General features: G+C 47.2%; 1 protein-coding gene across 9 annotated transcripts in view; it reads left to right on the top strand.

Moving 5' to 3' along the window:
• Nucleotides 1-314: 314 nt before the first annotated feature.
• Nucleotides 315-27,252, top strand: part of robo2 (roundabout, axon guidance receptor, homolog 2 (Drosophila)) — a 637,222-nt gene continuing 610,284 nt past the window's right edge. For all 9 annotated transcript variants that reach the window (XM_041211369.1, XM_041211368.1, XM_041211367.1 and 6 more), the window contains exon 1: nucleotides 315-1,044. In XM_041211369.1, coding sequence (XP_041067303.1) covers nucleotides 987-1,044 — 58 coding nt within the window. In that variant the 5' untranslated portion in view covers nucleotides 315-986. The remainder of the gene's footprint in view (nucleotides 1,045-27,252) is intronic.

Genomic DNA, 27,252 nt, shown 5'->3' with positions numbered 1-27,252 from the left:
TTGGTTAAATTGTTGATCCCGAAGCTTCTCTCACTCTTTCCCCATCCCTTTTTATTTCCCAAGTTGTGTGTGAATCTCTCTCTCTTTCTCTCTCTTCCCCCCACACCCACCCCACTCCCCTCCCTGTGCATGTCTCATTTCAGAGCCTGGATGCTGATTCACAGCACATCAGAGTGTGAGTGTGTGTGTGTGTACTGGACTGAAACAGACACATACACACACATATATGCACCAGAATAAGTAGCGGGGATTCACCTACCTAAACAAACACTGACACACACACACACACACACCCACACAGGAGGAGGAGGAGGAGGAATGCAACTGGATTATTCTGAAGCTTTTGCCGTAAGGAATCAGAAGGCGCAGGTTGAAAATAAACCCTCACTGACTTCAGTGAAACTCTGACGAATATCAAGCAGCAAGGACCTGGCATTGGGGAGAGGACACATCAGCACCCAAGGTGTCTTGTGTCTGTCTGTGTGTGTGTATGTGTGTGTGTGTGTTTCTGTGCTTTTTGTTTTTCCAACAAAAAAAAAAATTGGGTTCTTGGACGTCAAAAAAGATCAAAACCAAGGATTCCAACTCGCCTGGTCGATTTGTGCTGCTACCTTGTGCGCTCCGCAGAGCTGGGGATAAAGTTGTGTCCCTGTAGCACTGCCGAAGGGCTTCCTTCACCGAGGGCTCTCTCTCTCTCCCCCTCTCTCGCTGATTGATTTATTCCGAGTCCCAGCAACAAAAACCGACTGTGAACAACATTGAAGATCAAACTGCCTGCCGTCAGTCGCTAGGGGAACTATTTCAACTTGCTGCTCCTGCTGCCGCCTCTCCTCTTAATTTATCCTCACCCCCACCCCCTCTTTCAACAAATTACATATTATATATATATATATATATTTGCCTCGGATCTCTTTCTCTGTGTGTGTCTCTGGGAAGTTGGCTGCGCAATCCGACGCACTCCAAATCCTCCCTTGGCCGGCAGTGATATGGGGATGACTTTGCTGACATATCTCGCTGCCTGTGGATTATTCTCTCAAGTTTATGGTGAGTCCTCTCTCACTTGGAGGGATTACAACTTCCTCGTCTGATATTCATCCTTCAGAATGCGAGTTTGGACCGGGCTGTATGTTTTCTAGTTCGGGGCTTTTTCTCTCTCTCTCTCTGGCGAGAATGTAGAAACGCATTCTTGAAAAGCTGTGTGGGTTTTTTTTTGTGTGTCTTAAATCGGTATCACTGTGTAACAGATGTTTAAACCGCATGAGTTCGCCCTTGACGGTATAATCTTGTAAACTTTAAAAAAAGATTCCGCTTCAGACAGGAATTCAGGTACCCCTCGTGCGGTCAAAGAGAAGATTTTTTTTATGTACAAACCTGCTTAATAATCTGTAAGGTTGACCCTGTCTGTGTGTGTAAGTGAGTGAGTGAGTGTAAAGGGGGCACCATCCCCTCGAGCTTTTTTTTAAAAGCTTAGGGGTGCAATTGAGGTTGAATTCAGGAGCACACAAGTGCTCCATGCAAATCACATCCTCCTGCTCGTCCCTCGCACACACGGAAACAACTAATATTCTGCATTTATTCCGTATTGTATTCAAATCAAACCGGTTTCTTTTTTTAAAAAAAAAATCAGTATTTGATCATCTCTGGGAATAGGAAGATGAGGGCAAGTGGAACCTCTTGAGAACTGGGATGGTTCCCTGCGAATATCATATTTAATGATGAATCGTTTCCTTCATCCCACGGGGTCAGTGGGCGATATTTCTTTCACTGGGTGAAATGGATGTCCTGAGCAATATTATTAGACCAGCGTTGGTGAGAAAGGTGGGACTTGGGACTCGATGCTTGTCGGGATTATGCTGGTGACTGGAAGGAAGAAGCGAGAGATAGAAAGAGTGTGTGTGTAAATCTTGAGTGGATCGATAGGGAGATGATGTGAGGCGCTGATGAGAGGTGGGGTCAGTCCACGAGAAACTCCAGACTTCCAGCAGGTCATCAGGCAGAAATCTCACCCCCAATCTAATCTCCCCAACGAGAGCTCTCACTAAAGCTGGAGATGGAGCCCCTCTGTATAAGCTCACAGGGATGTGTTAGAGTTTGGATAGGGAACTCTATTGAGCTCACAGTGTGTGTTAGAGTTTGGATAGGGAACTCTATTGGCTCACAGTGTGTGATAGAGTTTGGATAGGGAACTCTATTGAGCTCACAGTGTATGATAGAGTTTGGATAGGGCACTCTGTTGGGCTCACAGGGTGTGATAGAGTTTGGATAGGGAACTCTATTGAGCTCACAGGGTGTGATAGAGTTTGGATAGGGAACTCTATTGGCTCACAGGGATGTGATAGAGTTTGGATAGGGAACTCTATTGAGCTCACAGAGATGTGATAGAGTTTGGATAGGGAACTCTATTGGCTCACAGGGATGTGATAGAGTTTGGATAGGGAACTCTATTGAGCTCACAGTGTGTGATAGAGTTTGGATAGGGAACTCTATTGAGCTCACAGTGTGTGATAGAGTTTGGATAGGGAACTCTATTGGGCTCACAGGGTGTGATAGAGTTTGGATAGGGAACTCTGTGGGCTCACAGGGATGTGACAGAGTTTGAATAGGGAACTCTATGGGCTCACAGGGTGTGATAGAGTTTGGATAGGGAACTCTATTGAGCTCACAGTGTGTGATAGAGTTTGGATAGGGAACTCTATTGAGCTCACAGGGATGCAATAGAGTTTGGATAGGGAACTCTATTGGGCTCACAGGAATGTGATAGAGTTTGAATAGGGAACTCTGTGGGCTCACAGTGTGTGATAGAGTTTGGATCGGGAACTCTATGGGCTCACAGGGTGTGATAGAGTTTGGGTAGGGAACTCTATTGAGCTCACAGTGTGTGATAGAGTTTGAATAGGGAACTCTATTGAGCTCACAGTGTGTGATAGAGTTTGGATAGAGAACTCTATGGGCTCACAGGGTGTGATAGAGTTTGGATAGAGAACTCTATGGGCTCACAGTGTGTGATAGAGTTTGGATAGGGAACTCTATTGAGCTCACAGTGTGTGATAGAGTTTGGAAAGGGCACTCTATTGAGCTCACAGTGTGTGATAGAGTTTGGATAGAGAACTCTATGGGCTCACAGGGTGTGATAGAGTTTGGATAGAGAACTCTATGGGCTCACAGGGATGTGATAGAGTTTGGATAGGGCACTAAGCTCAGGAGATTTTCTTCGCTACAAATTTCAATTCATTTCCTTTCAATTTTCATGGCAGCTGGTCTGTGATTTTCTGATCAGTATCTGGTTTTTCCCCAGCCCTCAATCTGCTCCCTCCCTCAGTACCCCCACTTTATCCACTCTTCAGTTCTCTGCCCCCTCCCTCCTTTCCTTCCATGCCCAACCTGACTGAAAAATGAAGAAGTATAAACCGTGAGCCAATCTGTTCTCCCAGATCTCTCCTTTAACACTAAACTTAGTGAATTAAAGAGAAGCCGTATTGTGGGTCCCACGATTTCAAAATTAACCTCTGCAAGAATCTGTTGAAATTTCTCATTTTGATAGGATCTTCTCAAAGCAATTCGAATAGACCCCTCCTAATTCAAATCATTCATATCAGCTGAACATGTGTCGTCTTAATGCCACCTCCATCACCACACATTCTCCCCCCACCCACCCACCCCAACCATCACACTTTCACTGACACAGTGTCATTCCCATTGCTTCATTTAAATGATTGGATAATTCATTTTTTTTAATGCGAGAAGGGAATTGAAATGAGTGTAGTTAAAGTCTGCACATATCTGTGAAATCGTAAGAGGGCAGAGTTTCCCGACTGTTCTCATCTGCATATCCTAGTTCTGTCAGACCTGCTTCCAGTCTTGAACTTGTCAGTAAAGGAAAAGGGTGAACAGAGGGAAAGGGGAGGAGGAGGAGGGGGGAGGAAGGATGGGAAGGGGGGGTATTCTGAGAGGAAAGGGAGGGGCAATGGGGGAGAGTAGGGGTCAGATCCAAATCACAGCAGCCTGATTAATCTCTGGCATTAGGACACGGAAGAGGTTAGGGAGTCAGTGACTAGCTCAGTCTGATGGCTGGGGAGCAGAGTTTGGATAGGGGGCTCTATGGGTTCACAGGTGTGAAATTGGCTCAATTTTTACTGCATGTTGTGGATCTAAAGGGTGTAAGGGATAACAGTAAAAAAAATTGCTCCATTTGAAAATAGAGCTTTTGCATGTTTGATCCCACTCTCTGTTATTCTCAGTACACCTGTTACACATCAGCAGGAATCCCTACCTGTGGTACTTTAACTCAGGCCTTAACTCATTTTGAAATAGTTGATCGTACAAGGAAGTGAATAATCGCTTTGTTATCTGCTCAAAGAGTGAATCTATCCTGAACTCTGACGGGGACAGGCCGCATCAGTCAAAGCACTGAAAACTGAGAGACTCTAACCACGCTGATACACTTGACGGCTAAGACTGGTTTATCCAGTCTGACACTGAAAACTATAACTGTGATTGCATGTAAATTTGATCTATCGGATTCTAAATTAGTGCATCAGTGCGGTGGTTAAACTGTTTAATTTCAGCATGATCTAACATGTTTCAATCTCTCCTCTTCCATTCCCCTATGCTTCTGTTGCCCCTCCTTCCTTCCTTCCCCCCTCCCCTTACCACCTATCCTTCCTCTCCCCTCCTACCCCTCCCCTCCTCTCCCTCCCCTTCCTCCCTCCGTCCGTCTCCTTTTCCCCTCCTGGAATGTTTCGATCACTGTACAAGAGTGTGAGATATAAAGTCAAGGTTGCTTGTGTGTATGTATATATGCATTGTAGGGCTCTCACAGTACACCGGCAGCTACCCACCACCCCGCTCCCCCATCCCCAGCCGCCAATCCCCACCAATCCTACAGTTTTCATCAACTGCTAGGAGATTTCAACTGATTACATTCCGGACCCTCAACCTGTATCCTCTGTGGCCATTGTATAACAGCTTCTACCCATGTCATTTTCTTCTTAACTGAGGAAACCACTTTGGACGCCAGACCACAGGTCAAATGGAAACAAAACACATGAGATCAATGAGGAGTTTGCAGTTACATGAGGCATAGGCACTCATTCTGGATTTATCTTGCCTCTTAAATTTTCTTTGGTGTCGCACACAATGATCCTTCACTTTTAAAAGGTGGTAGGCAAGACGGCAGAGGTGAGGGCTTCCAGAGGTTTGCAGTCCCGGGAAACAATGAGCTAGATTGGGAAACAATTCCTTTTTTTCATGATTCATTCTCAGGATGTGAACATTACCGGCAAGGCCTTGGGAAGGTTATGGGGAGATGGTGGTGATAATGCTCTGGGGATATGGGTTCAAATCCCTTCATGGAATTTAAATTCAATTAATAAAAATCTGAAATTGAAATTTAACCTCAGTAATGGCCACCAGAAACTATCGTCGAATTGTTGTAAAAACCCATCTGGTTCACTAATGCCCTTTAGGGAGGGAAATCTGCCATCCTTACCTTGGTTTGGCCTAGATTTTCAAAATTCTTTTATTGGATGTGGGCATCACTAGCTAAGCCAGCATTTATTGACCATCCCTATTTGCCCTTGAGAAGGTGGTGGTGAGTTGCCACTTACATGTGACTCCCAATCCTCATTGCTGTGGTTGACTCTGAACTGAAATGACCTAGCAAGCCACTCAGTTCAAGGGTAATTAGCGATGGGCAACAAATGTGACATCTACATCCCTCGAAAGAATAAATTTTTAAAAAGTGCTCGTGAGCTGCCTTCTTGAACAACTGTAGGATTGAGCGCAGCTGAATGGCTTGCGAGGCTAGTTCAGAGGGCAGTTAAGAGTCAGCCACACTGCTGTCAGTCTGGAGTCACAATGAAGCCACATTACTGGGTAAGGATGGCAGATTCCCGTCCCCTAAAGCACATCAGTGAACCAGCTGGATTTTTTGCAACAAATCCAGCAGCCTCATGGTCACAAAGATTAAAAACAAAAAAACTGCGGACGCTGGAAATCCAAAACAAAAACAGAATTACCTGGAAAAACTCAGCAGGTCTGGCAGCATCGGCGGAGAAGAAAAGAGTTGACGTTTCGAGTCCTCATGACCCTTCGACACCCCCACTGAACAGAACTAGTTCTGTCGAAGGGTCATGAGGACTCGGAACGTCAACTCTTTTCTTCTCCGCCGATGCTGCCAGACCTGCTGAGTTTTTCCAGGTAATTCTGTTTTTGTTTTAGCCTCATGGTCACTATCAACGCCACCAGCTTTCTATTTCCATGATTTGTCAACTGAATTCAAATTCTCGAAGTGCTGTGGTGGGAGTTGCATTCGCTCACTCACTGTGAATTATTATTAGTCCAGTTACATAACTGCATAACGACCCAGAGCTTTAACACACAGTGTGGTGGAGAGGAAGAGTGCGTACGGCAGTGGGGGGAATTGGGAGCTTAGGAGGAACAAGGGAAGGAAGTTCAAACGTACAGTGATCATTGTCAATATAATAGAGATAAGAAAGATGATGATGGGGAGAAAGATGTTGGAGGCTCATGTAGAGAGGCAGCACCTGTCCAATAACCCAACATTGTATTGTATGATGTCCCAGGTATGTGACAGTTTACCTGCGGTGATTATTGAACCACAGGTCAAGCAAAAGACAGGCGAAATAATCTTTTCTCTTTAGGTAAATCAGAGGCTTCAGCTGATTTGGAATATATTGGACTATTGGAATATATTTCAAATCACCTGTTCCTTAGGTGACAAATCTATATAATATCATCCTGAAAGTACGTGATGATACCCGAATCTGGTGGTCACTCCTATCACCAGGGAAGGGGGTTTAAAACAACCCCATTTCAATTTCAGCTGATTGAGAATGCAAGGGAAAGGGGAAGCTGCAGGGGCGCTTGAAGCTCATAAAGAATTTTTGGATGACAGTGTTGGCCCTGAGTCAGTAACTCCCCACTCCCAATGCAGAATCCAGGCCAACAACCCCCCCCCCCCCCACCTACAGTGCAGTGCTGAGGGAGTGCTGCACTACTGGAGGCACCATCTTTCAGATGAGGCCCTCTTGGGTGAATGTTAACCATCCCGTGATCCCTATTTGAGAGAAAGCAGAGGGAGATCTGTCTCCCCTGAACCAACATCACTGTTAACGATGATCTGGTCATTTATCGCAATGGTAATTGTGGGATCTTGCTGTGTGCAAATTGGCTGCCCCATTTTCCCCCTGTTACAACAGCAACTATGCGTTCAAGGACTTTATTGAGTGTAAAGCACTTGGGGACATCCTGTGGCGATGAAACGTGCTGTATAAATTCAACTCTTGCTCTTTAGTAGTACTGAAAAAAGAGGGGGAGGGTGCAGGGGGTGGGGGTTGGTGGGTGGTGAGGATAGAGGAAGCTAGCTTGTAATTTACAGAGAGATTGGACCATTTAGACGAAAGGTGTCACCCAGCAGATAATGTCCTGTTATTGGACCATTCATCACTCATCTTTATTTAATATTTAGATGTCGATCATACTTTGGTAATATGCAGAGAAAACTGGAACACTAACTGTATTTTCTATAGATTTAATTATTCATTAATATATCTGAAAGGAACATACTGAGGGATAGAGAGTGAATGTAATTAACTAGCTCAGTGAAACTGACAGCACAAATCTGAACGGGTTCTGTGCTACAGAATGTAATTAATGTACTGAATTGTTTGTAACTCTTTTGTTTGTAGATGTATGTAACAAATGTAATTAACTAGCTGGCCAAAAAGCCCAACAAGAACACAACATAATTTATTCCCTCTTTTCCGGATCACCTTTTCTTTTGGGTCGCGCAAGCGTCATCTCGATGTAAAGTTAGGCCACAGGATGTGAAGGGCCAACGAAGCATTACTGCAATGCTCTGCTCCCCACTCCCCACCTCCCTCCCCCTACCCATCTGACAAAGTGAATCCTTATTTCCAACAGCAGGTTGAACAAGCCTTTGTTCCATCAAGAGAAAAGCATCTAATTACTGAGTAACATCTGGACCACAGTCCGCTTAATACAAACAGCTGTGTGCTCCCCCACCCCCCCACCTTCCCCCCGCTCCACACCTCCCGCACTCCCTACCTCACTGGGTCACATACTGGTCTCAGCATCACAAGGTCATGGGTTTCAGTCCCCCTCCTGAGGTTTTAGCAATTCAGGCTGACACTCCCAATGCAGCACTGAGGGAGTGCTGCGCTGCCAGAGATGTCTTTTTTTTTTCCGTTGAGATATTAAACAGAGGCTCCCTGTCATCTCGGCAGGGGTTATAAAAGATGCCACGGCCCTGTTTCAGAGAAAAAAACAATTCTCCATGGTGGCCCCAGCCCAATACTTAACCCTCGACTAACAGCTGGTCCCTTTCACATTGCTCTTTGTGGGATCGTACTGTGTAGTTTGCTGCAATTGGTTGCTGTGTTTCCGGCATGACAACAAAGGATTACACCTCAGAGGTATTTCGTTGGCTGTAAACTGCTCCATAGGTCCTGAATGGCGCTAGAGAAATGTAAGTTCATCTTTACTGTTGGCCGCTGTACTGGAGCATGATTCCCCAGTGAACAGTCAGAGACTGGAGGATAAGAAGGTGGGGAAAATCCACCATCGGAATACACAGCGCTGGGTGCCACTGGCAAGGAGGCATCTACAGCCCAACTCTAGTTGCTCTGAGGCAATGGGAAGCGATGGGACCTGTGCCTTTCTGAAATTGCTTCATTTTTAACAACTGACTTGACTGCCTTGTTACCTGACATGAGAGAGCAGCTGAGAGTCAAGCGAGTCGTGCAGAACTGGAGTCGCACCTAGGCCCAGCCTGGGTAAGGGTGGCAGGCCCCCACCCAACACCCCCCACCCCAACTCCGCCCCCCACCCCCACCCCCTACCTCCCTCCCTAAAAAGAGATATCAGTGAAACCAAAATAAAAGCTGAAAATGCTGGAAATGCTCAGCAGGTCTGGCAGCATCTGTGGAGAGAGAAACAGAGTTGACGGTTTCAGACCAATAACCTATCATCAGAACATTAAGGCTGGGTGGAATCGACCCAGATTTGCACAAAGTGCGGAAGCGAGCGGGAAAATAAGTTTTTTCACCTGCCGGCCGCAAATGGCGTTTTTTTGCGCCGCATCGTCCCATTCCCGCCTCATTACTTACGCAGCCGCGGGAGACACGCCATTTACCCGCCGCGCCTTTACCCCCCCACCTCGCCGCCCGCTTCCTCTCAGAGGGCCCCACATTCAAACTGCAGCCACGTGCTCTCTTCTTGATGCTTGTAGCCCAGGAGGCCCACCGCGATGTCCGCTGTACCCCCCCCCCCCCACCCCATCCCCACACACACACACACAGCCTGGGATACCCCCTTTCCCTAGTACAGCTCTAAAAGTGACATGGTGCTGTCTGCGAATCCTGGCATTGATGACTGCGACTGCTGCCCAGAGCAAGGTAGGCCAACGAACCTCGCAGTCCCGAGCGCAGTGCAGCTCGCCAGGCGCACATCACTCACGTACGGTTGGGAAACACGCACGCCGACTTGCCTGCATGATGCTTGGAATGAGACGCTAACGTACTAATATCAGGTTCCCGATGTGCGGCGCCAGGAAAGACGGCCCACCATTGATGGGGGGGAGCAGACGATCGAAAACTGGTCTGCTGCCAGTGTGAAACAGCTCTTTCCTGGCCTTCTCGCAATATTATCCACTCACGCCCGCCAGGACACCCGACGCCAACAGGACCGGATGATTCCGCCCTCTGTCTCTTTCTCTCTCTCCACAGACCCTGCCAGACCTGCTGAGTATTTCCAGCACCTGCAGTTTTTATTTCAGATTTCCAGCATCCGCAGTATTTTACTTTTGCATTTGTGAACCAGCTGGGTTCTTGTAACCGTCCGATAGCTTCATGGACACTTTTACTCTTACAGGCATCATTGAGTTCCCAGCTCTTGTTGTGGGATTTGACTCCATCACCTTGTCTTGATAGTCTGGTACCGCAGTCAGCAGGCCACCCTTCAGTCGAGATGCCCTGGCCTCCTTTCAATTGACCTTCCGATGCCCTGTGGTCTGCAGCATGATCCTGATCAGGAACTGGAATTCCTGGGTGGGAGTTTGCCCCACCGCACCCCCCCCCCCCCCACAACCTGCCTGTTGGCACTGAGGCCAGTTTCAGCGCCTTCACTGATGCCCCAGCTGATTCCTCACGGACTGATGATCACACACTGAACATTGTTGACCATCTGTGTGGTGATTCTGGGTGCGGGTGGGTAGACAGGACAGGTGGGAGGAGAGTTGCTGTGCGAAGAAATAAGGAGTTTGCAATTCTGTAGCGCCTTTCGTGACCTCAGGATGCCCCAAAGCACCTTACAGCCATTGAAGTGCCTCTAAAGAAGCGTCATGATTATAACGTGGGAAAGGTAGCAGCACACAGCAAGGTCCAATGAAGTATGACCAGATAATCTGTTCTTTAATGATGTTGATTGAGGATTAACTAATGACCACTAGGAAGAACTCCCCTGTTCTTTTTCCAATCGTAGCTGTGGGATTTTTTTGGATCCACTCCAGGGCAGCAGAAAGCAATTTAATGTCTCATCCAAAAAGGTGTCATCTCTGACGTCATGGCACTCCCTCAACACTGTCACTATGATTGTCAGCCCAGATTCTGGGCTTGCTTCTCTGCAGTGGAACTTGAATACATGACCTTCTAACTCAGAGGAGAGACACATTTTCTTTATTTATTTACGCCAAGTGGGTGTCACTGGCTAGGCCAACATTTATTGCCCATCCTTAATTACCCTTGAGAAGGGACTGGTGCAGCCCATGTGGTGTAGGTACACCCGCAGCGCTGTTAAGGAGGGAGTTCCAGGATTTTGTCCCAGCGACATTGAAGGAACGGTGATATATTTCCAAGTCAGGATGGTGTGTGGCTTGGAGGGCAACTTCCAGTTGGTGTGTTACGATCGACCTGCTGCCTTGTCCTTCTGGATGGTAGTGGTCATGGGTTTAGAAGGTGCTCCCTAAGGAGCCTTGGTGAGTTCCTGCAATGCATCTTGTAGATGGTACACACTGCTGCTACTGTGCGTCAGTGGTGGAAGGAGTGAATGTTTGTGGATGTGGTTTAAATCAAGCGGGCTGATTCGTCCCGGATGTTGTCCAGCTTCTGAGTGAATGAAATATGGATTTGGTGAAGAAATAAACATTGTAAAAAATATATAACAGAAGTTGCAGGTAGGTCCACCAAGAATGAAGAAAAGGGATAATCATCAATTTCCTTTCCATATGCTGCAAGTAAATAGGGAGTCATTGGGTTCTTTTTAAGTATTGTAATTTTCCTGAAGCATTTAAGCTTTCAGTCCCAATTCAAAAATACAGCTATTTATATAAGAAATTACAGTATTGAGTGCAAAATGGAAATGTTGGAGGAAGTGAATTGAGTGCTGAGGAGGGCGGCTTATGTCAGGGCTCTTCATGTCAACGGGTTAATGATAGATCAGAATACAGCAGTAACAAAGTAGACCTGGACTGATCATTCCACATCACTCTCCTCGACCTTCATTTTCTTGCTGTGTTTCCTTTTTTGTGAAGCTTTCTGAGAGAGATAGAGCTCTCAGCTCACTGCTGGAAGCCAGATTGCTGCCACTATGATCTGCCTGGCCAATGCACCATAAATCAGGAGGTTGTTTGAAACATGGATACGATGTTAATCCAGTATGGGCCTATTTGAATCCCGTTTTCTTCCACTCATTTCCACCCCTCTGCTATTCTGTCCATTCTTCTCCTCTGCTCTCCTGCCCTCTCCTCCCTCCCCTCTCGTCCCTCTTCTCCCCTCTTCTCTCCAATCATCTCTCTTCTCTTCTCTTCCCCTATCTGTACCAATCGTCTCCTCTCCAATCCTATCATTTCCTTCCTCCCCCCCCCCCCTCCCCTCTCCCCTCATCTCTCCTTCCCTTTACCCCACTTTCTCCTCTGGCTCCACAGCTTCATTTGTACAGATTTTTAAAAATTCATTCATGGGATGTGGGTGTCACTGGCTGGGTCAGCATTTATTGCCCATCCCTAGTTGCCCTTGAGAAGGTGGTGCTGAGCTGCCTTCTTGAACCGCTGCAGTCCATTTGGTGTAGGTACACCCACAGTGCTGTTAGGGAGGGAGTTCCAGGATTTTGACCCAGTGACAGTGAAGCAACAGTGATTCATTTCCAAGTCAGGATGGTGTGTGGCTTGGAGGGGAGCATCCAAGTGGTGGTGTTCCCATCTTCCTGTGGCCCTTGTCCTTCTTGATGGTAGCGGTTGTGGGTTTGGAAGGTGCTGTCTAAGGAGCCTTGGTGATTTCCAGCAGTGCATCTTGCAGATGGTACACACTGATGCTACTGTGTGTCGGTGGTGGAGGGAGTGAATGTTTGTGGATGAGGTGCCAATCAAGTGGGCTGCTTTGTTCTGGATGGTGTCAAGTTTTTGAGTGTTGTTGGAGCGGCACTCATCCAGGCAAGTGGGGAGTATTCCATCACACTCCTGATTCCATCATGTAGATGGTAGACAGGATTTGGGGAGTCAGGAGGTGAGTTACTCATTGCAGGATTCCTAGCCTCTGACCTGCTCTTGTAGCCACAGTATTTATATGGCTAGGGCAGTTCAGTTTCTGGTCAATGGTAACCCCTGGGATGTTAATAGTGGGGGATTCAGTGATGGTAATGCCACTGAATGTCAAGATGTGATGGCTAGTTTCCCTCTTGTTGGAGATGGTGATTGCCTGGCACTTTTGTGGTGCCAATGTGACTTGCCACTTGTCAGCCCAAGCCTGGATATTGTCCAGGACTTGCTGCATTCGGACATGGACTGCTTCAGTATCTGAGGAGTCGTGAATGGTGCTGAACATTGTGCAATCATCAGCGAATATTCCCATCTCTGACCTTAGGATGGAGGGAAGGTGATTGTCTAAGTAACTGAAGATGAACACTACCCTGAGGAACTCCTGCAGTGATGTCCTGGAGCTGAGATGATTGACCTCCAGCAACTACAATCATCTCCCTTTGTGCTAGGTATGACTGCAACCAGTAGAGAGTTTTCCCCCTGATTCCCATTGGCTCCAGTTTTGCTAGGGCTCCTTGATGCCACACTCGGTCAAATGCGGCCTTGCTATCAAGGGCAGTCACTCTCACCTCAACTCTGGAATTCAGCTCTTTTGTCCATGTTTGAACCAAGGCTGTAATGAGGTCAGGAACTGAGTGGCCCTGGTGGAACCCAAACTGGGCATCAGCGAGCAGGTTATTGCTAAGCAGGTGCCGCTTGATAGCACTGTTGATGACACCTTCCATCTACTGATGATCAAGGGTAGACTGATGGGGCGGTAATTGGCTGGATTGGATTTGTCCTGTTTTTTGTGTTCAGAACATACCTGGGCAATTTTCCCCATAGCCGGGTTGATGCCAGTGTTGTAGCTGTACTGGAACAGCTTGATTAGGGGTGCAGCAAGTTCTGGAGCACAAGTCTTCAGTACTATTGCCGGAAAATTGTCAGGGCCCATAGACTTTGCAGTATCCGGTGTCTTCAGCCATTTTTTGATATCACATGGAGTGAATCAAATTGGCTGAAGACTGGCATCTGTGATGCTGGGGACTTCCTGAGGAGGCCGAGATGGATCATCCACTCGGCACTTCTGGCTGAAGATTGTAGCAAATGCTTCAGTCTTATGTTTTGCACTGATGTGCTGGGCTCCTCCATCATTGAGGATGGGGATAATTGTGGAGCCTCCTCCTCCAGTGAGTTGTTTAACTGTCCACCACCATTCATGACTGGATGTGGCAGGACTGCAGAGCTTAGATCTGGTCCGTTGATTGTGGGATTGCTTTGCTCTGTCAATCACTTGCTGCTTATGCTGTTTGGCACACAAGTAGTCCTGTTTTATAGCTTCACCAGGCCGCTATCTTATTTTTAGGTGTGCCTGGTGTTGCCTCTGTCATGCCCTTGAACCCAGGTTGATCTCCTGGCTTGATGGTAATGGCAGAGTGGGCAATATGCCAAGCCATGAGGTTACAGATTGTGTTCGAGTACAATTCTACTGCTATTGAATGCCTACAGTGCTTCGTGGTTGCCCAGTATTGAGTTGCTAGATCTGTTCAAAATCTATCCCATTTAGCACGGTGGTGGTGCCACACAACACAATGGAGGGTATCCTCAATGTGAAGGCGAAACTTTGTCTCCACAGTGACTGTGCAATGGTCACTCCTACTGATACTCTCATGGACAGGTGCATCTGTGGCAGGCAGGTTGGTGAGGATGAGGTCAGGTATGTTTTTTCCTCTTGTTGGTTCCCTCACCACCTATCACAGACCCAGTCTAGCAGCTATGTCATTTAGGACTCGGCCAGGTCCTTCTGTAGTGCTGCTATTGAGTCACTCTTGGTGATGGACATTGAAGTCCCCACCCAGAGTACATTCTGTACCCTGGCCACCCTCATGCTTTCTCTAAGTGGTGAGCAACATGGAGGAGTATTTATTCATCAGCGGATGGGGTCAGTGCATGGTAATCAGCAGGAGGCTCCCTTGCCAATGTTTGATCTGATGCTATGAGACTATATGGGATCCTGAGTCGATGTTGAGGACTCCCAAGACAACTCCCTCCCGACTGTATACCACTGTGCCCCCACCTCTGCTGGGTCTGTCCTGCCAGTGGGACAGAACATACCCAGGGTTGGTGATGGTGGAGTCTGGGACATTATCTGTAAGGTGATTCCGTGAGGATGACTATTTCAGGCTGTTGCTTGACTAATCTGTGAGACAGCTCTCCCAATTTTGGCACAAGCCCCCAGATGTTATTAAGTAAAACTTTGCAGGGTTAACAGGGCTGAGTTTGCTGTTGTAATTTCCGGTGCCTAGGTCAATGTCGGGTAGTCCATCCAGTTTCATTCCTTATACATTTGAGTGGTTTGCTAGGCAATTTCAGAGTGCATTCAAGAGTTGATCATATTGCTGTTGGTTTGGAGTCACATGTAGGCCAGACTTGGTAAGAACAGCAGATTTCCTTCCCTAAAGGGACATTAAAGAACCAGGTGGGTTTCTACGACAATCATTTCATGGTCATTCGAGATTTTATTGATAGAATTTAAATTTCACCATCTGCCATGGTGGGATTCGAACCTGGGTCCCCAGACTTTTTCCCTGGGTCTCTGGATTACCAGTCCAGTGACAATACCACTAGGCTACCACCTCCCAGGATCTTCTGCCTGGGCCTGACCAATGAATGTTATTAAGCTGCTTACCCACTGTGGGCATCACAATGGAAGCAAATGTGTTTTTAATTAATAATTTCTTGGAATGTTGGCAAGGCTGGCATTTATTGGCCATCCTCATCCTCCTTAGGAGGAAGATGGGAGAGTGGAGGAGAGAAGAGCAGAGGAGAAGGAAGGAATGGGGAGGAGAGAGAAGGGGAGGGGAGAGGAGAGCTGGTGATGGGACTTTTTCTTGAACACTGTGGTTCATGTGGTGAAGATGTCACCATATACGCCTCCGTCTCTCTCTCTCTCTCTCTCTCTCTCTGCCTCATTCACACAGGCTCACAAAACTCTCGATGGTGAGCAGGAATCCCAGCCCATCCTCTCAACCCCTTTCCCAGGTTTGCTGAAGCCAGTTGCTGTGTCCCAATTGTAACCTCCGGCTTCTCTGGATCAGCTAACCTGAAAGTGCCACATTCTGGAGGGTTTAAAATCACACTGCGAGGGGCATTTAGCCCACCAAGGAAGAGAGAATAAGCACAAACCTGGAATTCATCTGCACTTCCGTAGAGCCTTTCAAGACCACAGGACATCCGAAAGTGCCATGCGACAATGAAGTGTGGTCACTGCTGTAATGTCGGGAGCCTGACTGCCAGTTTGCACACAGGAAGCTCCAACAAACAGCAATATGAAAATGACCAGATAGTCTGTTATTAGTGACTTTGGTTGAGGGATAACTGTTGGCCCAGCTCATTCTCCTGCTCATTTTCGAAACAGTAATATGTGATTTATCGCACCCACCTGAGAAGCAGCCTTGGTTTAAAGTCTCATCTGAAAGAAGGCGCCTTTGACAGCGCAGCGCTCCCTCAGTATCAGCGGGATTTTTGTACTCGACTTTCTGGCCTGGGCCTCGAACCCCACAACTTTATGACTCAGAGGCGAGTGTGCTACCAGCTAAGCCACAGATGATACCAAAATATACAAGCCCTTTGAATCTGGGAGGGGGGATTGTCAATGCAGAAAATGAAAGCGCAAGGCAGAATTTTCAGAAGCGAAGGAGCTGCTTTGTACTTGTAAAAGCAGATTGAAGGCGGCCCCTGCCTCGTCAGGATCGTTGAAATGTCTGTGGTTCGTCTTCAAAACCAAGAATTGATTTAGTTAAAGATGACATTTTAACAAGAGGAAAATAATCCATATTATTTCACTGTGAGCTTGAAATTGATCTGATTGCGTCAGTACTAAGTCCTAATGTAGCAAAATAAATATTTTATGCATGTAATAGTAAATGGAGGAGTGGGGCTGATTGGGGATCAAAAAGGGGTTTTACCCATGGAGGCAGGTGCCACGGCTGAGGTATTAAATTAATCTGTCTTTGCCCAAGGAAGAAGATGCTGTGCCGACCGTGGTGAAGGAGGAGGTAATCCAGATATTTGAAGGAGTTAGGAAGGAGGTTTTGGATAGGTTGTCTGTCTATAAAGTTGATCAGGCACCAGGACCGGATGAGATGCATCCGACAACACAGAGGGAAGTGAGAGTAGAACATTGACCATAATTTCCCAGTTTTCTTTAGACTTTCAGATGATGCCAGAGGACTGGAAAATTACAAATGTTACACCCTTGTTGGAGAGTCCAGGACTAGGTGGAGATTAGCGTGAACATTAAGAGTCAGACCTCATGGGGTGAAATTAGGAAACACTTCAACACACAATAGGTGGTAGAAGTTTGGAAACTTCTTCTGCAGAAAGTGATTGATGTTAGATCAATTGTTCATTTTAAAATGGAGATTGATGATTTTTATTAGCCTAAGGTATTAAGGGATATGGGGCAAAGGTGGGTATATGGAGTTAGTTTCCAGATCAGCCATGGTTTGCTTGAATGGTAGAAGAGGCTTGAAGGGCTAAATGGCCTCTTTTTGCTCCTATGTTCCTATTGCATGAATATAACATTTTCTCCACACCAGTGTCCTGCCCGTTACTAAGGTTGTCAGGCCTTCAGCAAAATTAGGGCCAATCCTTGCCTCATGGATTGGACTGGGAACTGCTCATATTGGACCCTGACAGTCAGATAAGACTTCCCATCCCTTCAGTATGTGCTGGATTTTAACGTACATCCTAGAGCTGAAAAGCCATTTGTCCAGATCCCTGTACATACCCAATCCTTACTCGGGGCAGGCGAAGTGATGACATCACTGGATTCATAAATCGGTGATCTGAAACACGAGTTCAAATCTCCCTCTGGCAAGTTGAGAACCGAAAGCCGGGTTGGAGATGAAATGGAGGCTCATGGGAAGCGCATGAACATGGGAAATAGGAGTAGAAATTGGCCATTCAGCCCCTTGAGCCTGTTTTGCCTTTCGATGAGCCCATGGCCGATCTTCCACCTCAACCCCACCTCCCTGCCCGCTCCCCAGATCCCTTAATTCCCTCGGAGGACAAACCTCTTGCCGACCTACCTGCCTTGAATATCCTCAATGATTGGAGCAGGGAATTTGAAATATTCACAACCACCTGGGCGAAATTTCCCATCATCTCAGTCTGAAGAGGCTGACCCCTTACCCTGAGACTTTGACCCCTAGTTTTAGATTCTCCAGCCTTGTGGGGGGTGGGGGGCGGTGGGGGGGGAATTCAAGCCAATGTTATGAGCGGAATTTTAAGCTGGTGGGATTTTATGGACTTTTGAACGATTTGTCGTGTTTTCCGGCCCGAGCCCCAGTGAGATGGAGTCATTAAATCCCACGCGTGTGTTTCAGTGGGATCAGTGCTCATCCTTCTAAACATTGGCACAGACTGTTTGGGGCTGTTCCTTGTCCTGTAGGCTTTATGTAATTCTATGTAGAAAGAAACATTTGTTAAGTGGAGGCTATAGTAAATCAGGCAGCTTTCTTTGTCACAAGCCTACAATTCAAAAAGATCTCTTCTGTCACCAAAACCAACTCATTGTGGAGATTACTTTCATGTTTAATGCAAAGTGACACAGAAATGGACAAGCATGAAATTAAAGGCAGGCGAATGTTTTATGAAGCCCATTTCTTTGAGGAAGACACATGTTTGCACTCTAGTGACCTCAGCCTCTGATGTGGGGAGAGATTTTAGGGTCGGCAAGTCTGCTGATTTTTTCAATATTCTGTTCAATGGATGTGGGCTTCGCTGGCTGGGCCAGCATTTATTGCCCCTCCCCAGTTGTCCTTGAGGTGTTGGCGGTGAGCTGCCTTCTTGAGCCGCTGCAGTCCATGTGGTGTAAGTACACCCACAGCGCTGTTAGGGAGGGAGTTCCGGGATTTTGACCCAGCGACAGTGAAGGAACGGCGATATATTTCCAAGTCAGGGTTGGTGTGTGGCTTGGAGGGGAACTTCCAGGTGGTGGTGTTCCCATGCGTCTGCTGCCCTTGTCCTTCTAGTTGGTAGACGACGCGGGTTTGGAAAGTGCTGTCAGGTGAAGCCTGTAAGTCAATGGGTGGAGGATGAAATGCACACTGACATGCAGAGACTGTGGTGAGAGAGCTGACACTACGAGAGCCATCGCATGGATGTTCTCAAATGTTTTCTTCTTCAGTCTTCCACTGCTCGAAGCCTTTTACATCTTGGAAGCTCAGTTACCAGGTTAGTCTCATTTGTAACCTGCAGATTAGCTCCAAAGGTTTGGACCATTATCTGCGGATGGGAGCTCTTTCAAAACTCCGATATTTTTTCCAAGTGGAGGGCACTGGCTCCCGTTTGTAGCCAACATCTGTCAATGCAACAAACATTCATCACCAGAGCCAGACAGGACCCTCCTTCTCCTGGGAGCACTTCCACAAAAGTGTTAAAGAGTTCAGATTACTTTAGCGGGGCTGCCTAATGACACATTGCCCAGCAATCAGCTAACTCTGGGGCTGCTATTAACTTGCTCCTGATGCACTGCTGTCACCTTAATTTGTGTCTTGGCATCCTGAAGCTGATGAGAGAGGGATCTCTGGACTAAACTAATCTGTCTTTCTGTACTTCACAGTCACTACAACATGGATAATAATAACTCTTTCAGTCTCTTTGATGTGGTGTTATAAATCAGGTCAGTCAGTACTAACACTCCACTCATTCCTAAATCAGATGCTAATTTTATACACATTCTTTTCTCATTTCTCTCTTTCACTCCGCTCCCCAATTCCTTCCCCTGCTAACCCTTGCTGGGTTGCACACATACAGATCTCAAGTACCTTGACCCAAGAAACAGCCCTCATGCCTGTTTCTGAGAGTTGTGGCATGATAGTCTCTCATAGGGCATCAAACAGAAGCAGCGCTCCAGACTGCCGCTGATGAGAGAGAGAGAAAGAACATTAGAGAGAGAAAGAGAAATGAAGAACATCTTAGACTTTCAAAGTGCTTTACAGCCAATGAAATCATATTTTGAAGTGTAGCTGCTGTTGTAACGTAAGAAATGTGGCAGGTATTTAGCGCATAGAAAACTCCCACAAATTACAATGTAATCATGACCAGATCATTTTTTTGGTGATGTTGTTTGTCAATGTTGTCCAGGACACATGGGAGAACTTCCCTGCGCTGCCTTGAATCATGCCACAGGGATCTTTAATGTCCGCCTAGAGAACTGGCACTGCGTAGATTTGACGTTACATCCGAAAAACAGCACCTCCAATAATGCAGCACTCCCTCAGTACTGCACTGGGAATGTCAGCCTGGAGTATGTGCTCACGTACCTGGAGTGGGACTTGAACCCATAACCTTCTGACGCAAAGCCAAGAGTGAATGAGGGAGGGAATTGCGGGAGAGAGAAAGAGAGAGAGATGATCTCTCTATCACACAGATATGTCAGCATGATGTTTTTAAAGTGCTTCTATAAGCTGCAAGACATGTTTGATGTAAATCTTTTCATAACTCAAATTGGATTGGACATTTTCTAAGATGAATTACTCACAAGGGCTGTGTACTTATTAAGACGAGAATTCCAATGAACCAAGCATTTGCCTATGACAATTTTACCTCGAAGACACACTGCTGGCTCTACCATTGTCTCTGCTGAAATGCTACAATTTCATTGGACCCAATTAGATTGAACAGCACAAGATCCAAGCATCACATGTCAACACTAAATCCCAGACTACACCTTGAGAGAATTTTTCCTTTTTTTGACATTGGCGTCAAGTTTTCTTGTTTTTTGGGGGGAGGAGCTTCATAGTTTGGCTGGCTTTACTTCATGGTTCAGCTGGTTGTTGGTGGTTCTCCCATCCCTGAGTTTGAAGGTTGTGAAGTTCAGTTAGAGTTTTAGCTCCTGATCTGTGCTGGTTGTCTGCTACAGCAATGACCTTTGCAGTCTTCCCCTTGGAGAAACACTGGAAGGATTTGCAGTCTGGCAGGGTGCCATTCTTATTGTTTTCATACGAACTTACGTACGAACATACAAATTAGGGGGAAGAGTAGGCCATTCAGCCCCCCCAAGCCTGCCCTGCCATTCAATAAGATTGCGGCTGATATGATTTTGGCCTCAACGCCATCTTCCTGCCGACCCTCTATATCCTTTGACTCCATTGCCAATCAAGAATCACTCTAACTCAGCGTTAAAGTATTCAATGACCCAGCCTCCACTGCTCTCTGGGGAAGAGTTCCACAGGCTCCGATCCTCTGGGAGGAAAACATTCTCCTCATCTCTGTCTTAAATGGGAGATACCTTATTTTTAAATGGTGTCCCTAAGTTCCAGTCTCTCCCACAAGGGAAAACATTCTTTCAACATCCATCCTATCAAGTGCCCTCAGGATCTCATTTGTTTCAATAAGATCACATCTCATTCTTCTAAACTCCAATGGATACCGGTCCAATTTGTCACCACCTGATCCGAACCTCAAATATGGCCCCTAACCTGAATCCAAAATAGCGTCTCAACCCCTGCACACTGAACACTGTCCCAGCACCTGAACCCCAAATACTGTCCCAGCACCTGAACCCCAAATACTGTCCCAGCACCTGAACCCCAAATACTGTCCCAGCACCTGAACCCCAACACTGTCCCAGCACCTGAACCCCAACACTGTCCCAGCACCTGAACCCCAAACACTGTCCCAGCACCTGAACCCCAAACACTGCCCCAGCACCTGAACCCCAAATACTGTCCCAGCACCTGAACCCCAAATACTGTCCCAGCACCTGAACCCCAAATACTGTCCCAGCACCTGAACCCCAAATACTGTCCCAGCACCTGAACCCCAAATACTGTCCCTGCACCTGAACCCCAAATACTGTCCCAGCACCTGAACCCCAACACTGTCCCAGCACCTGAACCCCAAATAATGTCCCAGCACCTGAACCCCAACACTGCCCCAGCACCTGAACACCAAATACTGTCCCAGCACCTGAACCCCAACACTGTCCCAACCCCTGAATCCCACCCAACACTGTCCCAACCCCTGAATCCCAACACTGTCCCAACCCCTGAACCCAAACACTGTCCCAACCCCTGAACCCCAACACTGCCCCAGCACCTGAACTCCAAATACTGTCCCAACCCCAAACCCAAACACTGTCCCAACCCCTGAACCCCAACACTGCCCCAGCACCTGAACCCCAAATACTGTCCCAACCCCTGAACCCCAACACTGTCCCAACCCCTGAACCCAAACACTGTCACAACCCCTGAACCCCAACACTGCCCCAGCACCTGAACCCCAAATACTGTTCCAGCACCTGAACCCCAAACACTGCCCCAGCACCTGAACCCCAAATACTGTCCCAGCACCTGAACCCCAAATACTGTCCCAGCACCTGAACCCCAAACACTGTCCCAACCCCTGAACCCCAACACTGCCCCAGCACCTGAACCCCAAATACTGTCCCAGCACCTGAACCCCAAATACTGTCCCAACCCCTGAACCCCAATACTGCCCCAGCACCTGAACCCCAAATACTGTCCCAACCCCTGAACCCCAACACTGTCCCAACCCCTGAACCCAAACACTGTCCCAACCCCTGAACCCCAACACTGCCCCAGCACCTGAACCCCAAATACTGTCCCAGCACCTGAACCTAAACACTGTCCAACTGCTGAACCCCGAACACTGCCCAACACCTGAACCCTCGACACCATCTAACCCCTGAACCCCAAACATTGTCCAACCCTAACCCAGAACCGAAACAACACTCCAACACACTTAGCCCAAACCCTACCCTGACTTTGACCTGGAACCCACCTTCCATGGCTATAACCATCTTTACCGCAGCTGATAGTTGGGCTAGTTTTGGATAGTCAGAGATGTTTTATGTTTTCCCTTAATCTGGACCATGATGGGTAATAGGGCACCAAATTTTACTGGATGCAAGGATCTCAGAATTCAGAATCAGAGCTCCAGTCTCTGCTCACTAGGACTGTCTGGAGTGAGTCTTCAAATCTGGAACGCTTGACTCAGACATGAGGAGTGTGGCTACTAAGACCAAAGCATTACTCCATTTTGCAGGATTTGTTTTTAAATTATTTGTTCCTCCAATGTAGGCATTGCTGGCAAGGCAATCTCTTATTACCCATCCCTAATTGCCCCTCTAGATGGTAGTGGTTGTGGGTTTGGGAGGTGCTGTCGAAGGAGCCTTGGTGAATTCCTGCAGTGCATCTTGTAGATGGTACACACACTGCTGCTACTGTGCGTTGGTGGTGGAGGGAGTGAATGTTTAAGATGGTGGATGGGGTGCTGATCGAGCGGGTTGCTTTGTCCTGGATGGTATCAAGTTTCTTGAGTGTTGTTGGAGCTGCACTCATCCAAGCAAGTGGGGAGTATTCCATCCCACTCCTGACTTGTGCCTGGTAGATGGTGGACAGGCTTTGGGGAGTCAGGAGGTGAGTTACTCACTGCAGAATTTCTAGCCTCAGACCTGCTGTTGTAGCCACAGTATTTATATGGCTAGTCCAGTTCAGTTTCTGGTTAATGGTAACCCCCAGGATGTTGATGGTGATTACTTTAGGTTGCACAGTCTGCCTGTTCTGATGGATGTTAACAATCTTATTTTGAAGGAGAGTAGGAGAGTTTTCCTGGTGTCCTGGTTAATATTCCTCCCTCAAACCACGGTCACCAAAACCACATAGACATATTCATTCTTTCACAGAATGTGGGTGTCACTGGCAAAGTCAGCATTTGTTGTCTAAATGCCCTTGAACTGAATGGTTCAGAGGGCATTTAAGAGTCAACCACATTACTGTTTTTCTGGAATCATATGTAGGCCAGACCAGGTAAGGATGGCAAATTTCTTTCCTAAAGAGCATTAGTGAACCAGATGGATTTTTGCGACAATAGATGGTAGTTGCCATGGTCACTATTACTGAGAATATTCCAGATTTATTAATTGAATTTAAATTCCACCAGCTGCCGTGGTGGGATTTGAACTCATGTCTCCACAGCATTAGCCTGGACCCCTGGGTTACTAGTCTAGTGACATTATCTCTAGGTCACTGTCTCCCCTCTCCCTGTCTCCCCTCCGGTCACTCTTCTCGTTGCTGTTTGTGGGATCTTGTTGTATTAAAAAATGGCTACCATGTCAGCTTCCATAAGATTGGCCTACATACTTCAAAGTAATTCAGTTAAAAATCTGGTAAGGCACAATAGGACACACTTCTGCCTGGTTCCAGCTTCTCTCAGCCTGTGTGAACCAAACTAACACTGTCTGACTGTTGTGTTGTTTTGGAGTCAGTTGAAAGCTTTTAATTACAGCCACTGATCTACCAAGAATTCTTCAGAAATCATAAAGAAGGCAGGACTTTGTTTATTAATCGATACAAGCCCCCCTCTGTCTTTCTCCAAAAAGATGCTCTGTTGCTAAGTGAGCAGGGTTGACTGGATTTACCATGCGAATGAACGCGGAGGGAATTGAACTGAGGGAGATGCTCGGGGCAAAACACAGCGCCAGCTATGAATCATCCGTCTCAGTTCAAATTTGCTGTTCTGTGTTTACTTCGATCTTTTTCCTCTCCCCACTGCACTCCCGCCACCACCACCCCCACCACCACCCCCACCACCCCCGCCACATCCCCTCCTACCCCTGACAACCCTTCACCACCACCCACCGCCCCCCCCAACCCTCCACTTCTTCCCTCCTCTTCACTGTTGTTGAATCCCTTTTTGTTTCAGTTTCTTCCTTTCAAAGCCCCTTTCAAAATGTCCTATGAAGTGCTTTCACTGAAAAGGTCATGAAACCAAGACTCCACTTAGAAAGACAAAACATGGGCTGGACTATGGAGCCAAATTACTAGCAATGTCAGGCGAGTTGAATAACCCACTTTTAAAACGGAATGATTAATACCTTCTGTTTTTTTTTAAGAGGGTGAAGTGAAGTAGAAAGAAACTTCACACTCGTTTGAGTCTGCCTTGCTAAAGGAATCCAAGCATTGAGCGGTTTCTCTTCTTTTACAAGTTACTGCCGAGCTCTGAATGAAAGCAAGATGCAGGCCTCTTCAGTTGGAGTTTTGAATTGTCGGCCTCTCTTGATTTTGAGGTCATCCCAATTGTTCAGTGTGTTGCACTTGTTTACTTTCAGGCAACTGTTGCTGTTTCCTAAGTGGGTGCTGAGTTGGTCTGCCCAGAAGCTTGAAGGACAGGGAGAGGGTGAAAGGTCGCTGTCCATTGTATGACAGATCCAATCTGAACCAAAAAAAAACCACGCCCATTGATTCCTGGCTGGTGCTGAATCCACAGGTTTGGTCCTGGAGTGGCCTCAGTGTCTCTGGGCTTTAGGGAAAGGGCAGCAGAAACAGCCAGGGTTTGTTATTCCCTGGTGAGCGTGTGCTCAGGCGGCGGCGGGGGGACGCAGAGACGGTTGGTTAGGGAAGACATTTGCACACAAACAGCCTGTAACAACGTGGCTGGCATGGTAACATTCTCGATTCGGAAGGTGCAGGTTGGACTCCTGAGACCTGAGCATATAGTCCACACTGAAACTTGCCGGTGTCTGCACTATGGGAGTGCTGCACTGTCGGAAGTGCCAACATTTGGCTGAGACATTAAATGCATCTGCCCATTCAAGTGGATGTAAAAAAAAAATCCCATGGTCACAATGCTGAAGACCAGGGAATTCCTCCCTGGTGCCCCCACAATATCAACATCATAAAAGCAGATTACCTGGTTATTGTTTTTTTGGGATCTTTCTGTGCACAAACTGGCTGCTGCGTTTTCCCCATTATAACAGTGGCGACACTACAAAAATACTTTGTTGGCTTTGGGACATCCTGAAGAGGCAGCTTTTCTTATCTGAAGTTTGCTGCCTCTGCCTATGGGCCCACACATGAAGAATAGACACCGGGAGGTCATACTGTGGACCAGATGTTCCCCTTTGAAAAACATCCCAGCGCAAGTCAGCAGTGAGAGGTCAGGAGAGCAGTGAAGTGGAAAAAAGACTGGCTGCTAAAGCCTATCTCCACAGAAATAAACCATGAATACATCGCCCAAATGTACATTTGGACCCGGTGGGGGGGTGGGGGGAAGTGATCAGGGGCTTTCATCTTGGCTTGCAATATTTTGCAGTAAATGTAAATTATGCAATGCCAAAAACAACTTTTGTACTTAATAACGCCTTCTCTTTTCATAACGAGTTTCCATAATAATTGGAGTCATCCAAGAACAATATTCTCTACAGTTGAAGTCATCTCAGTCTCCACTTTTCTTTAGCCAAGCGAAATATGGTTGGTGATCCCATTGAAAGTGTTCACAGCTCTCATCAGCTCTCCTCAGAGCTTGTTAGTATCCCAAGCGCATTATCCACACCGTCCAATGCTTCCACAAGGTCACGCCTCCCTAACTCTGTGACTTCCATCGTGCACTTGTGTCCACACACAACTCGCACTCCACTGAGGCTGCCTATGCCTTGTTCACTGCCCTCTTCACCCCACGAATGATGGCCTCCCTGCCAATCTACCCCTGTAAAAAGCTGCCCACCATCTACACTGTCCCAGCATGGTCCATAGATACAGGGTAAAGCTCCCTCTACACTGTACCCATCAAACACTCCCAGGACAGGTACAGCATGGGGTTAGATACAGAGTAAAGCTCCCTCTACACTGTCCCCATCAAACACTCCGCAGGACAGGTACAGCACGGGGTTATATACAGAGTAAAGCTTCCTCAACACCGTCCCCATCAAACACTCCCAGGACAGGTACAGCACGGGGTTAGATACAGAGTAAAGCTCCCTCTACACTGTCCCCATCAAACACTCCCAGGACAGGTACAGCACGGGGTTAGATACAGAATAAAGCTCCCTCTACAATGTCCCCATCAAACACTCCCAGGACAGGTACAGCACAGGGTTAGATACAGAGTAAAGCTCCCTCTACACTGTCCCCATCAAACACTTCCAGGGCAGGTACAGCACGGGGTTAGATACAGAGTAAAGCTCCCTCTACACTGTCCCCATCAAACACTCCCAGGACAGGTACAGCACGGGGTTAGATACAGAGTAAAACTGCCTCTGTGTTATAGAGTTCAGACAAGACTGTACAGTTCCAGACAACCTGCATGATATAATGAATTTACCAAACCGAGACAGGGGCAGCCTCTAAATTGCAAATATATCACAATCCTATTTCCTGTCTTTACAAAAGGTCACAGTAGCTACGAGTAAAGCTGGTACTTGAGGAGTGTTTCTGGACGCGATAAAATAATGGAATTTTTTTTGGCTGTCAAATGCCTCCAAATGTCAGCTGACAGCTCCCAGTAACGGAAACGTTTCACAATGGTTTATATTTTGGCTTCTGCCTTTCCACTTAAGTTTAAACTCTACCCTCTGTTTCTCTCTCTCTCTCTCTCTCTCTCTCAGTCCCTCTCTGTTTTACCATACAATTTACAATGAATGGGAGGGGGGAGGGTGAGTGGAGTGCTGTGGGCGGGTATATTGGGGTAGGGCAGTAGGAGATGGGAAGCCCTGTGATAAAACCTCATGAAATACATCCAACCAGAGTCGGCAACCCAAGCCAGAACCCCTTGGCCTCAATTTTCTCTCTGGCGGGCTGGGCTGGGTGGGGGGTGGGTGTGGAGCCGATCGCCCCCTGCGATAGGCTGTGTGCCTCCATTTTACGCAGGCGGGCCAATTAAGGCCCGCCCAC

The sequence above is a fragment of the Carcharodon carcharias genome, chromosome 18 (genome assembly GCF_017639515.1).
Source record: "Carcharodon carcharias isolate sCarCar2 chromosome 18, sCarCar2.pri, whole genome shotgun sequence".
Classification (NCBI taxonomy): Eukaryota; Metazoa; Chordata; class Chondrichthyes; order Lamniformes; family Lamnidae; genus Carcharodon; species Carcharodon carcharias.
This window is presented reverse-complemented; position numbering and strand designations above follow the sequence as displayed.